The sequence below is a fragment of the Tursiops truncatus genome, chromosome 2 (genome assembly GCF_011762595.2).
Source record: "Tursiops truncatus isolate mTurTru1 chromosome 2, mTurTru1.mat.Y, whole genome shotgun sequence".
NCBI classification, from domain to species: domain Eukaryota; kingdom Metazoa; phylum Chordata; class Mammalia; order Artiodactyla; family Delphinidae; genus Tursiops; species Tursiops truncatus.
Genome location: NC_047035.1, coordinates 127,082,499 through 127,095,938, shown reverse-complemented (window position 1 = coordinate 127,095,938; position 13,440 = coordinate 127,082,499). Strand labels below are relative to the sequence as shown.

Genomic DNA, 13,440 nt, shown 5'->3' with positions numbered 1-13,440 from the left:
TCCCCGTGTGGAACGCTGGCGCTGGGCGGGCTCGGCTCCTCTGGGAGCTGGCCCAGCTTGGCTTAACTTGGGGGTGGGTGTCAGCCAGAAGGGTGTCCCCACCCGTCCCACCCGACCTGAGGGCCAGACTTGCTCCCCATCTCACCCCCACACAGCTCTCCCTCCATGGGGTAGACGGCCAGGCAGCAGCTCTGCTTGCTATTCTGCCTCCCCTCTTCTCACCCCCAAGTCCATTTTTCTCAGCATTACAGCCATGGCCACCAGGACCTGGGCATCCCTGTGTATAGGGCATTTAACCTTAAGCCTCTCAGTGAATCCTGCAAGGGGGACACTATTCCCATTTTATAAATGAGCAAAACTGGCCCCAAAATGTTTTAGATGCTGCTGCTGAGAAAAGGCCGAGTAGCATATCAGAAAACTAAAGGTGAAAATGGGGCCACACTGATGACACAGAACAGAAGGGAGTCCAGATCACAGCTGGATGGTGACCTGCCTCTAGGAGCACGGGCCCCAGGGCTTCCTGAACCCCTCCTCCAGGGAGGATGCTGAAGGGCCGGGGAGCTGAGAGCAGGGACGGGCAGGGGCTGCACAGGAGCACAAAGGACCCCACATGTGTTCCTCCCCAGAACACTGCTCTGGGTGTGGGGGGGGTCAGTGCACATTTACCCAGAGGTAGGCATCGCACAACCCCACCCCCACCTCCCTGCAACACAGTGGTGCACAAAAGGAAGGGAACAGGTTGCATAAGAAAAATAAAATGGGGACTTCCCCGGTGGTGCAGTAATTAGGAGTCCTCCTGCCAACGCAGGGGACACAGGTTCGACCCCTGGTCCAGGAAGATCCCATATGCCGCAGAGCAACTGAGCCCAAGCGCCACAACTACTGAGCCTCCACTCTGGAGCCCGTGCTCGGCAACAAGAGAAGCCACCGCAATGAGAAGCCCGCGCACCACAACGAAGAGTAGCCCCCGCTCGGAGCAACTAGAGGAAGCCTGAGCGCAGCAACGAAGACCCAGCACAGCCAAAAATAAATAAAATTCAAAATAAATAGTCATTTTTTTAAAAAAAAAAGAAAGAAAAGAAAAATAAAATGCCATCAAATGCAAAAAATGAGTCTGACTGAAAGAGTCCTGCTCTGGGAGGTACCATTAAAGAGAAAGAATCGAAATCAGGATTTTTTCAAAATTTATTTGATTGAAGTATAGTTGATTTACAATGTTGTAGATCTCTGCACCCCATGTTCACTACAGCATTTCTCACAATAGCCAAGACATGGAAACAACCTAAATGTCCAATGACAGATGAGCAGATTTTTAAAAAGTGATATGTATATGCAATGGAATTCTTTTTAACATCTTTATTGGAGTATAATTGCTTTACAGTGGTCTGTTAGTTTCTGCTTTATAACATAGTGAATCAGCTATACATATATATGTATCCCCGTATCTCCTCCCTCCTGTGTCTCCCTCCCCGCCTCCCTATCCCGCCCCTCTAGGTGGTCACAAAGCACCGGGCTGATCTCGCTGTGCTATGCGGCTGCTTCCCACTAGCTATCTATTTTACATTTGGTAGTATATATAAGTCCATGCCACTCTCTCACTTCATCCCAGCTTAACCTTCCCCCTCCCCATGTCCTCAAATCCATTCTCTACGTCTGCGTCTTTATTCCTGTCCTGCCCCTAAGTTCTTCAAAACCTTTTTTTTTCTTTTTTTAGATTGCACATATATGTGTTAGCATATGGTATTTATTTTTCTCATTCTGACTTACTTCACTCTGTATGACAGACTCTAGGTCCATCCACCTCACTACAAATAACTCAGTTTCATTTCTTTTTATGGCTGAGTAATATTCCATTGTGTATATGTACCACATCTTCTTTATCCTTTCATCTGTCGATGGGCACTTAAGTTGCTTCCATACCCTAGCAATTGTAAATAGAGCTGCAATGAACATTGTGGCACATGACTCTTCTTGAATTATGGTTTTCTCAGGGTATATGCCCAGTAATGGGATTGCTGGGTTATATGGTAGTTCTATTTTTAGTTTTTTAAGGAACCTCCATACTGTTCTCCATAGTGGCTGTATCAATTCACATTCCCACCAACACTGCAAGAGGGTTCCCTTTTCTCCACACCCTCTCCAGCATTTATTGTTTCTAGATTTTTTGATGATGGCCATCCTGACTGGTGTGAGGTGATACCTCATTGTAGTTTTGATTTGCATTTCTCTAATTATTAGTGATGTTGAGCATCCTTTCATGTGTTTGTTGGCAATCTGTATATCTTCATTGGAGAAATGTCTGTTTAGGTGTTCTGCCCATTTTTGGATTGGGTTGTTTGTTTTGTTGATATTGAGCTACATAAGCTGCTTTTAAATTTTGGAGATTAATCATCTATCAGTTGCTTCATTTGCAAATATTTTCTCCCATTCTGAGGGTTGTCTTTTCATCTTGTTTATGGTTTCTTTTGCTGTGAAAAAGCTTTTAAGTTTCATTCGGTCCCATTTCTTTATTCTTATTTCCATTTCTCTAAGAGGTGGGTCAAAAAGGATCTTGGTGTGATTTATGTCATGAAGTGTTCTGCCTATGTTTTCCTCTAAGAGTTTTATAGTCTGGCCTTACATTTAGGTCTTCAATCCATTTTGGGTTTATTTTTGTGTATGGTGTTAGCAGGTGTTCTAATTTCATTCTTCTACATGTAGCTGTTCTTCCAGCACCACTTATTGAAGAGGCTCTCTTTTCTCCATTGTATATTCTTGCCTCCTTTATCAAAAATAAGGTGAACATTTGTGCGTGGGTTTATCTCTGGGCTTTCTATCCTGTTCCATTGATCTATATTTCTGTTTTTGTGCCAGTACCATACTGTCTTCATTACTGTAGCTTTGTAATATAGTCTGAAGTCAGGGAGCATGACTCCTCCAGCTCCATTTATCTTTCTTAAGATTGTTTTGGCTATTCGGGGTTCTTTGTGTTTCCATACAAATTGTGAAATTTTTTGTTCTAGCTCTGTGAAAAATGCCATTGGTAATTTGATAGGGATTGCATTGAATCTGTAGATTGCTTTGGCTAGTACAGTCATGTTCACAATGTTGATTCCTCCAATCCAAAAACATGGTATATCTCTCCATCTGTTTGTATCATCTTTAATTTCTTTCATCAGTGTCATATAGTTTTCTGAGTACAGGTCTTTTGTCTCCTCAGGTAGGTTTATTCCTAGGTATTTTATTCTTTTTGTTGCAATGGCAAATGGGAGTGTTTTCTTAATTTCACTTTCACATTTTTCACCATTAGTGTCTAGGAATGCAAGAGATTTCTGTGCATTAATTTTGTATCCTGCTACTTTACCAAATTCACTGATTAGCTCTAGTAGTTTTCTGGTAGCATCTTTAGGATTCTCTGTGTATAGTATCATGTCATCTGCAAACAGTGACAGCTTTATTTCTTCTTTTCTGATTTGGATTCCTTTTATTTCTTTTTCTTCTCTGATTGCTGTGGCTAAAACTTCCAAAACTATGTTGAATAACAGTGCTGAGAGTGGGCAACCTTGTCTCCTTCCTGATCTTAGTGGATATGGTTTCAGTTTTTCACCATTGAGAATGATGTTGGCTGTGGGTTTGTCATATATGGCCTTTATTATGTTGAGGTAAGTTCCCTCTCTGCCTGCTTTGTGGAGGGTTTTTACCATAAATCGGTGTTGAATTTTGTCAAAAGCTTTTTCCACATCTATTGAGATAATCATATGGTTTTTATCCTTCAATTTGTTAATATGGTGTATCACATTGATTGATTTGTGTATATTGAACAATCTGTGCATTCCTGGGATAAACCCCACGTGATCATGGTGTATGATCCTTTTAATGTGCTGCTGGATTCTGTTTGCTAGTATTCTGTTGAGGATTCTTGCATCTGTTTTCAGTGATATTGCCTGTAGTTTTCTCTCTTTGTGACATCCTTGTCTGCTTTTGGTATCAGGGTGATGGTGGTCTCATAGAATGAGTTTGGAAGTGTTCCTCCCTCTGCTATATTTTGGAAGAGTTTGAGAAGGATAGGTGTTAGCTCTTCTCTAAATATTTGATAGAATTCGCCTGTGAAGCCATCTGGTCCTGGGTTTTTGTTTGGTGGAAGATTTTTAATCACAGTCTCAATTTCAGTGCTTGTGATTGGTCTGTTTATATTTTCTATTTCTTCCTGGTTCTGTGTCACAAGGTTTTGCTTTTCTAAGAATTTGTCCATTACTTCCAGGTTGTCCATTTTATTGGCATACAGTTGCTTGTAGTAATCTCTCATGATCCTTTGTATTTCTCCAGTGTCAGTTGTTACCTTTCCTTTTTCATTTCTAATTCTATTGATTTGAGTCTTCTCCCTTTTTTTCTTGATGAGTCTGGCTAATGGTTTATCAATTTTGTTTATCTTCTCAAAGAACCAGCTTTTAGTTTTATTGATCTTTGCTACTGTTTCTTTCATTTCTTTTTCATTTATTTCTGATCTGATCTTTCTGATTTCTTTCCTTCTGCTAACTGTGGGGGTTTTTTGTTCTTCTTTCTCTAATGGCTTTAAGTGTAAGGTTAAGTTGTTTATTTGAGATGTTTTCTGTTTCTTGAGGTAGGATTGTATTGCTATAAACTTCCCTCTTAGAACTGCTTTTGCTGCATCCCATATGTTTTGGGTCGTCGTGTTTTCATTGTCATTTGTTTCTAGGTATTTTTTTTATTTCATTTTTGATTTCTTCAGTCATCTCATGGTTATTATGTAGTGTATTGTTTAGCCTCCATGTGTTTTTATTTTTTACAGATTTTTTCCTGTAATTGATATCTAGTCTCATAGTGTTGTAGTCAGAAAAGGCACTTGATACGATTTCAGTTTTCTTAAATTTACCAAGACTTGATTTGTGACCCAAGATATGATGTATCCTGGAGAATGTTCCATGAGCACTTGAGAAGAAATTGTATTCTGTTGTTTTTGGATGGAAAGTCCTATAAATATCAATTAAATATATCTGGTCTATTGTGTAATTTAAAGCATGTGTTTCCTTATTTATTTTCATTTTGGATGATCTGTCCATTGGTGAAAGTGGGGCGTTAAAGTCCCCTACTATTATTGTGTTACTGTCGATTTCCCCTTTTATGGATGTTAGCATTCGCCTTATGTATTGAGGTGCTCCTATGTTGGGTGCATATATATTTACAATCATTATGTCTTCTTCTTGGATTGATCCCTTGATCATTAGGTAGTGTCCTTCTTTGTCTCTTGTAATAGTCGTTATTTTAAAGTCTATTTTGTCTGATATGAGAATTGCTACTCCAGCCTTCTTTTGATTTCCATTTGTATGGAATATCTTTTTCCATCCCCTCACTTTCAGTCTGTATGTGTCCCTAGGTCTGAAGTGGGTCTCTTGTAGACAGCAAATATATGGGTCTTGTTTCTGTATCCATTCAGCCAGTCTATGTCTTTTGGTTGGAGCATTTAATCCATTTACATTTAAGGTAATTATCAATATGTATGTTCCTATTACCATTTTCTCAATTGTTTGGGGTTTGTTATTGTAGGTCTTTTCCTTCTCTTGTGTTTCCTGCCTAGAGAAGTTCCTTTTGCATTTGTTGTAGTGCTGGTTTGGTGGTGCTGAATTCTCTTAGCTTTTGCTTGTCTGTAAAGCTTTTGATTTCTCTGTCAAATCTGAATGAGATTCTTCCTGGGTGGAGTAATCTTTGTTGTAGGGTTTTCCCTTTCATCACTTTAAATATGTCTTGCCACTCCCTTCTGGCTTGCAGAGTTTCTGCTGAAAGATCAGCTGTTAAACTTATGGGGATTCCCTTGTATGTTATTTGTTGTTTTTCCCTTGCTGCTTTTAATATTTTTTCTTTGTATTTAATTTTTGATAGTTTGATTAATATGTGTCTTTTGTCATGTTTCTCTTTGGATTTATCCTGTATGGGACTCTCTGTGCTTCCTGGACTTGACTATTTCCTTTCCCCTATTAGGGAAGTTTTCAATTATAATGTCCTAAAATATTTTCTCAGTCCCTTTCTTTTTCTCTTCTTCTTCTGGGACCTCTATCATTTGAATGTTGGTATGTTTAATATTGTCCCAGAGGTCTCTGAGACTGTCCTCAATTCTTTTCATTGCTTTTTCTTAATCTGCCCTGTGTTAGTTATTTCCACTGTTTTATCTTCCAGGTCACTTCTCCGTCCTTCTGCCTCAGTTATTCTGCTATTGATTCCTTCTACAGAATTTTTAATTTCATTTATTTTGTTGTTCATCTTTATTGGTTTGCTCTTTAGTTCTTCTAGGTCCATTTTAAACGTTTCTTGTATTTTCTCCAATCTAATTCCAAAATTTGGCATCATCTTTATATCATTACTCTGAATTCTTTTTCAGGTAGACTTCCTAATTCCTCTTCATTTGTTTGGTCTGGTGGGTTTTTACCTTGCTCCTTCATCTGCTGTGTGTTTCTCTGTCTTCTCATTTTACTTAACTTGCTGTGTTTGGGGTCTCCTTTTCACAGGCTGCAGGTTCACAGTTCCTGTTGTTTTCAGTGTCTGCCCCCAGTGGCTAAGTTTGGTTCAGTGGGTTGTTTAGGCTTCCTGGTGGAGGGGACTGGTGCCTGTGTTCTGGTGGATGAGGCTGGATATTGTCTTTCTGGTGGGCAGGACCGTGGCCGGTGGTATGTTTTGGGGTGTCTGTGAACTTATTATGATTTTAGGTAGCCTCTCTGCTAATGGGTGGGGTTGTGTTCCTGTCTTGCTAATTGTTTGGCATAGGGTGTCCAGAGCTATAGCTTGCTGGTTGTTGAGTGGAGCTGGGTCTTAGCGTTGAGATGGAGATCTATGGGAGAGCTTTTACCGTTTGATATTATGTGGAGCCAGGAGGTCTCTGGTGGACCAATGTCCTGAACTTAGCTCTCCCACCTCAGAAACACAGGCCTGACATCCGGTCGGAGGACCAAGACCCTGTCAGCCACATGGCTCAGAAGAAAAGGGAGAAAAAAAGAAAGAAAAAAAAAAGGAAATAAATTTATTAAAATAAAAAATTATTAAAAATAAAAAAAGAAAAAGACAGGAAGAAGAGAGCAGCCAAACCAAAAACAAATCCACCAATGATAACAAGCGCTAAAAACTATACTAAAAAAAAAAAGACAGACAGAACCCTAGGACAAATGGTAAAAGCAAAGCTATACAGACAAAATCACACAAAGAAACATACATATACACACTCACAAAAAGAGAAAAAGGAAAAAATATATATATATCATTGCTCCCAAAGTCCACCGCCTCAATTTTGGGATGATTCATTGTCTATTCAGGTATTCCACAGACGCAGGGTACGTCAAGTTGATTGTGGAGATTTAATCCGCTGCTCCTGAGGCTGCTGGGAGAAATTTCCCTGTCTCTTCTTTGTTTGCACAGCTCCCAGTGTTCAGCTTTGGATTGGCCCCACCTCTGTGTGTAGGTTGCCTGAGGGCATCTGTTCCCACCCAGACAGGACGGGGGTTAAAGGAGAAGCTGATTCGGGGGCTCTGGGTCACTCATGCTGGGGGTAGGGAGGGGTACAGTGTGCAGGACGAGCCTGCGGTGGCAGAGGTTGGCGTGACATTGCAACAGCCTGAGGTGTGACATGTGTTCTCCTGGGGAAGTTGTCCCTGGATCACGGGACCCTTGCAGTGGTGGGCTGAACAGGCTCCTGGGAGGGGAGGTGTGGACAGTGACCTGTGCTTGCACACAGGCTTCTTGGTGGCTGCAGCAGCAGCCTTAGCATTTCATTCCCATGTCTGTTGTCCACACTGATAGCCGCAGTTCATGCCCATCTCTGGAGCTCATTTAGGCCATGCTCTGAATCCCCTCTCCTGGCTCACCCCGAAACATTGGTCTCTTGCCTCTTAGGCAGGTCCAGACTTTTTCCTGGACTCCCTCCCAGCTAGCTGTGGCACACTAGCCCGCTTCACGCTGTGTTCACGCAGCCATCCCCAGTCCTCTCCCTGGGATCTGACTTCCGAAGCCCGAGCCTCAGCTCCAGCCCCCAACCGTCCCCGCAGGTGAGCCGACAAGCCTCTCAGGCTGGTGAGTGCCGGTCAGCACCGATCCTCTGTGCAGGAATCTCTGCTTTGCCCTCCGCACCCCTGTTGCTGTGCTCTCCTCCATGGCTCCGAAGCTTCCCTCCACCCCACCATCCCCCCGACCATCTCCGATGGCGAAGCGGCTTCCTAGTGTGTGGAAACCTTTCCTCCTTCACAACTCCCTCCCACTGGTGCAGGTCCCGTTCTTATCCTTTTATCTCTGTCTTTTCTTTTTTCTTTTGCCCTACCCAGGTACGTGGGGAGTTTCTTGCCTTTTGGGAAGTCTGGGGTCTTCTGCCAGCGTTCAGTAGGTGTTCTATAGGAGGTGTTCCACATATCGATGTATTTCTGAGGTATTTGTGGGGAGGAAGGGGATCTCCACGTCTTACTCTTCCGCCATCTTGCAGGTCTCTCCATGCAATGGAATATTCTTCAGCCTTGAAAAAGAAGGAAATCCTGCCATTGGTGACAACACGGATGAAACTGGAGAACATTACGCTGAGTGAAATAAGCTGGACACAGAATGAAAAATATTGCATGATTCCACTTACATGAGGTACCTAAAATAGTCAAACTCATAGAAGTAGAAAATTGAATGGTGGTTACCAGGGGCCAGGGGAGTGGGGGATGCAGGAGCTGTTGTTCAATTGATATAAAGTTTCAGTTACATAAGATGAACACATTCCAGAGAGCTAACGTGCAGCAGCGCCTGCAGTCATGACTAGCGTATTATGCACTTAAAAATTGATGAAGAGGGCGTATCTCCTGTTAAATCTTCTTACCCCTCCCCCAAAAAAAGGGACACAGGAAATGTTTGGAGGTGATGGACATGTCCATTACCTTGATATGGTGGTGACGGCTTCACGGGTGTGTGCATATGTCCAAACTAACCGAATTATATACAATAAGTATGTGCAGTTTACTGTATATCAATTATATCTCAGTAAGCTGTTTTTTTTTTTTAAAAGAGAGCTTAATGGAATGATCTCCCTGTTTCTCTGCACCCAGTGCTGATGGGAACAGTGTGAATCCCACATGCGGGTGCATGAAAACCGAGAAGGAACAATTCCCTTTGCTGGGAGCACACCAGACCTCCACAGATGGTTCAGTGTTCACCCAACATTTTTTTCTTCTTTTTTTTGCGGTATGTGGGCCTCTCACTGTTGTGGCCTCTTCCGTTGTGCAGCACAGGCTCCGGACGTGCACGCTCAACGGCCATGGCTCACGGGCCCAGCCGCTCTGTGGCATGTGGGATCTTCCTGGACCGGGGCACGAACCCACGTTCCCTGCATAGGCAGGCGGACTCTCAACCATTGCACTACCAGGGAAGCCCCACCCAACATTTTTCATTCTCTCCCTTTAACCGCAGCATCGCCCAAACGCTCACCCTGTGAGCTACCCGGGGAGCAGGTGAGCCTCACAGCCTCCTCTTTCAACCTGTGGCGGAGGGAGGTAGGGTGAATTTTAGTGGGTTGGCAGCTCCAGGTCCTATTTTTTTGCTGGCAGGCCTACCGGGTGAGTGAAGAAATTAGGAAACTTTGAAATCTGTCTGCACTCCTGGACTCACAATGAAAGATAAACATTTTTTCCTTAAAAGAAAGAAAGGAATAGAGATTTGAGCTCTCTCAAGAATAAGTCTAACTTATTATCCGTCTTGTTGCACACTGAAATGCCAGAGAGGCGGAGCGGGGCAGGGGGAGGGGGGAACTAGTTCCATACTGAAACCGATCAACAGAGGCAGGCATGAGCAGTTTGCACGGCTGTTTCTTTCCCTTGTAAAGTACCGAGTTTCCAGCTGCGATTAAAGATGCCCACCCAGGCTGGGCGTCCGCGGATTCTACAGGAGGCAGGCTGGGTCCGCTGCCTGGGGACACACACCAAGGGCTGCCTGCCGCCTGGGCTGAGCGGGCTTTGGTTTGTGCAAGGCTGCCATCGTGTGGCCGCCGTGGGTATCTCCCTGGGAAAACTGCCCACGCTCTCTGCAAATCTAAGATCACCGTTTTCTGCCACCAGCCAGAAGGAGGGCTCAGGACATCGATTACGAGGAAAATCAAGTTCTAAGGTTCCCATCCAGGTCTGAATCTTCTCAAAAATACCCGATGCTGAGGCAGCCTAAAACTCTGAGGGAAAATCTGTCTGAGGTCCAGTGCATAGCAATAAGTGTCACCACCGCTGCCAGACACTGAACCCCTAAGGCAAGCTTCTGCATGACCCTGGGTCCCCAACGTCCTCTGCCCACCTTGCATCTGGTTTTCTTTACTGAGCAGGATTTTAAGGTTCATCCATGTTGTAGCATGTATTAGCACTTCATTCCTTTTTATAGCTGAAGAATATTCCATTGTATGGCTATACGACATTTTGTCTATCCCCACTGCCAGTTGATGGATTTTTTAGTTGATTTCAGTTTTTGGTTATTATCAACAATGCTGCTATGAACATACGTGTACAAGTTTTTATGTGGACATATGCCTTCAGTTCTCTTGCATATATACCCAAGAGTGGGATTTCTGGATCTTATGCTAAGTTTGGGGTAGAGCAGCCCACAGGGCACGGGCCCAGGATCTGGGCATAGCTTTCTTCCAAGTAATGACTTCCCTGTGAATTTTTCTATATATATTCATTGTAGAGTCAAATAACTTCCTCCCCGTTAACTCCCTTTAGATGGGAATAAAAGGACATGCATTTATAAAACACAACTATTACTACTGCAACACAGAAAGCCCCCAAAGGAAAAGCAGATAAACTGGACTTCATCAAAATGTTGCACTTCAAATTACATCACCAAGAAAGTGAAAAGACAACCCATGGAATGGGAGAAAATATCAATATTTGCAAATGATGTATGTGATAAGAGACTTGTATCCAGAATATATAAAGAACTATTACAACTCAAAAATAAAAAGACAATCCACTTAAGAAATGGGCAAAGGAACTGAATAAACGTTCCTCCAAAGAAGACATAAAAAGGGCTGACAAGCACATGGAAAGTTGCTCCACGTCACTAGTCATCAAGGAAATGCACGTGAAAACCATTACAAGATACTAGGTCTCAAGCATTAGGGTGGGGCCATAATCACAAAGATCAAAAGCAAAGAGTGCTGGCTGGGATGGGGAGAAACTGGAACACTCCCCTATTGCTGGAGGAAATGTAAAATGGTGTATCACTTTGAAAAATAATTTGGCAGTTCCTCAAAATGTTAAAAATAGAGTTACCATATGACCTGAAATTCCACACTTGGGTATAGACCCAAGAGAATTGAAGGCATATGTCCACATAAAAACACAATGTTCATAGCAGCATTATTGATGGTTGCGAAAAACTGACATCAACCCAAAAGTCCATCAATCAAGAAATGGATTTTTAAAAAGTGGTATATCCATACAGTGGAATATTCTTCAGTTATTCTGATACATGCTACGACATGGATGAACCTTAAAAACATTATACTAAATGAAAAAAAGAAAAAGATGCAAATGACCACACGTTGTATGATCCCACTTCTATGATATGTCCACAACAGGCAATTCTGGAGAGAGAAACTAGAATTTGTGGTTGCCTAGGGCTGGGTGGTAGGTGGAAAGGGAGAGGCTGCTAACGGGTACAGGGTTTCTTTTTGAGGTACTGACTGTGGTAGTGGTTGCACAACTCTGTAAACATACTAGAAACCACAACAGTATATACTTTAAAATAAACTTGATGGATTGTAAATTATATCTCAACAGAGCTGTTATATAATAACAGGCAAGAACATGGAGGAATGGAATAATAAATTTTAAAACGGTGATTTAATAAAACAACACACCAGAGAAGCAGAGTCAAGACGGCGGAGTGGGAGGACGCAGAGTTCACGTCTCCCCACAACTAGGGCATCTACCAGGTGGGGACTCTGATGCCCAAGGAAAAAGGAGGAACCCCCGAGTGACCAGGTAGGATGTGGGGGGGAGTGAGGGGGGAGGAGAAGTGGAGATCAGACAGGACCGGCACCCCTGAGGGGTGGCTGGGAGAAGGGAGGGGTTACCACACCTGGGGGGACCCTCAGAGGCTCAGAGGATCAGGGGGTGTGTGGCTAGCGTTTCTCCTGCCCACTCGGGCCCTGAGAAGCCTGCAGGGGCCCCGGGCCTGGTCCTCCACCCTCCGAGACCCCCTCTGGCAGCATGGGTCCTAGGGGCATAGGAGGGACAGAGGAGGGGGAAGAGGAGGAGAGGCAGATGAGGTGGGGGTACCCACCAGGACCAGAGGATCAGGGAAAGTGCAGCTGGTGTTTCCCCCGCCCACTCAGGCCGTGGGAAGCCTGCTGGGCTCCCAGGTCAGGTCCTCCGCCCTCCAAGGTACCCTACAGCCATGTGGGTCCTAGGGTTGTGGAGGTGTGCAGGGAGAAGAGAAGCGGCGACCGGGGAGGGACCCTCCAGGGTCGGAGGATCAAGGGAGATGCAACTAGTTTCCCCTGCCCACTCAGGCCCCGGGAAGCTTGCTGGGGTCCCAGGCCGGGTCCTCCGCCTTCCAGGGCCCCCTCCAGCCCCATTGGTCCTAGGGGCATGGGGGGTGGGGAGGAAGAAGAGGAGAGGCAGATGGAGAGGAGCCCTCTGGGATTGGAGGATCAGGGGGGAATGCGCCTAGCATTTCCCCTGGCCACTCAGGCCTAGGGAGCCAGCTGGGGTCCAGGACCTGATCCTCAGCCCTCTGAGGCCAGAGGCACTTGTGGGCCCCACTGGCTGTGCTGAGCCTAAGCCCCGCCCCTCACCCCCACCCCCAGGGCCTTTTCCTGCATGTGGGTCCTAAGCTTAGACCTCGCCCACCACCAAAGCCCTGCCCCCCACAGCCAAGGCCTTTTCCAGCTTTTTTTTGCTTTCCTCTTTTTTGCTATTGTGGTTCTGTTTTACCTTCTGGTTGTTGTTTCATCTATATTTATTTTTTCTAACATAACTGTTAGTCTTCTAATCTTATTTTATTTTTTACTCTGTTATTGTTCTGCTTTTTTTTTGGCCGCCCTATGCGGCTTGCAGGATCTTGGTTCACAAGACGGGGGTCAGGCCTGAGCTCTGGCAGTGGGACCTCTGAGTCTGAACCAAACCACTGGACTAAAAGAGAACCACAGACCCCATGGAATATTCATCACAGTGAGGTCTCCTGGAGGTCCTCATCTCGGCACCAAGACCCAGCTCTACCCAACAGCCTACAAACTCCAGTGCTGGAAGCCTCAGGCCAAACAACCAGTAAGATAGAAACACAATCCCACCCAACAACAACAAAAAAATTAGATGACAAAAAAATATGTTACAGATGAAGAAGCAAGGTAAAAACCTACAACCAAATAAAAGAAGAGGAAATAGGCAACCTACCTGAAAAAGAATTCAGAGTAATGATAGTAAAGATGATCCAGAATCTCAGAAA

The 13,440-nt window shown here is 44.2% G+C and overlaps 1 protein-coding gene across 1 annotated transcript in view; it reads right to left on the bottom strand.

Annotated features, from left to right (window-relative positions):
- Positions 1-6,995: 6,995 nt before the first annotated feature.
- The window catches only part of FAM169B (Protein), a 98,508-nt gene continuing 92,063 nt past the window's right edge, over positions 6,996-13,440 (bottom strand). The window contains exon 8 of the mRNA XM_073801356.1: positions 6,996-8,485. Coding sequence (XP_073657457.1) covers positions 8,481-8,485 — 5 coding nt within the window. The 3' untranslated portion in view covers positions 6,996-8,480. The remainder of the gene's footprint in view (positions 8,486-13,440) is intronic.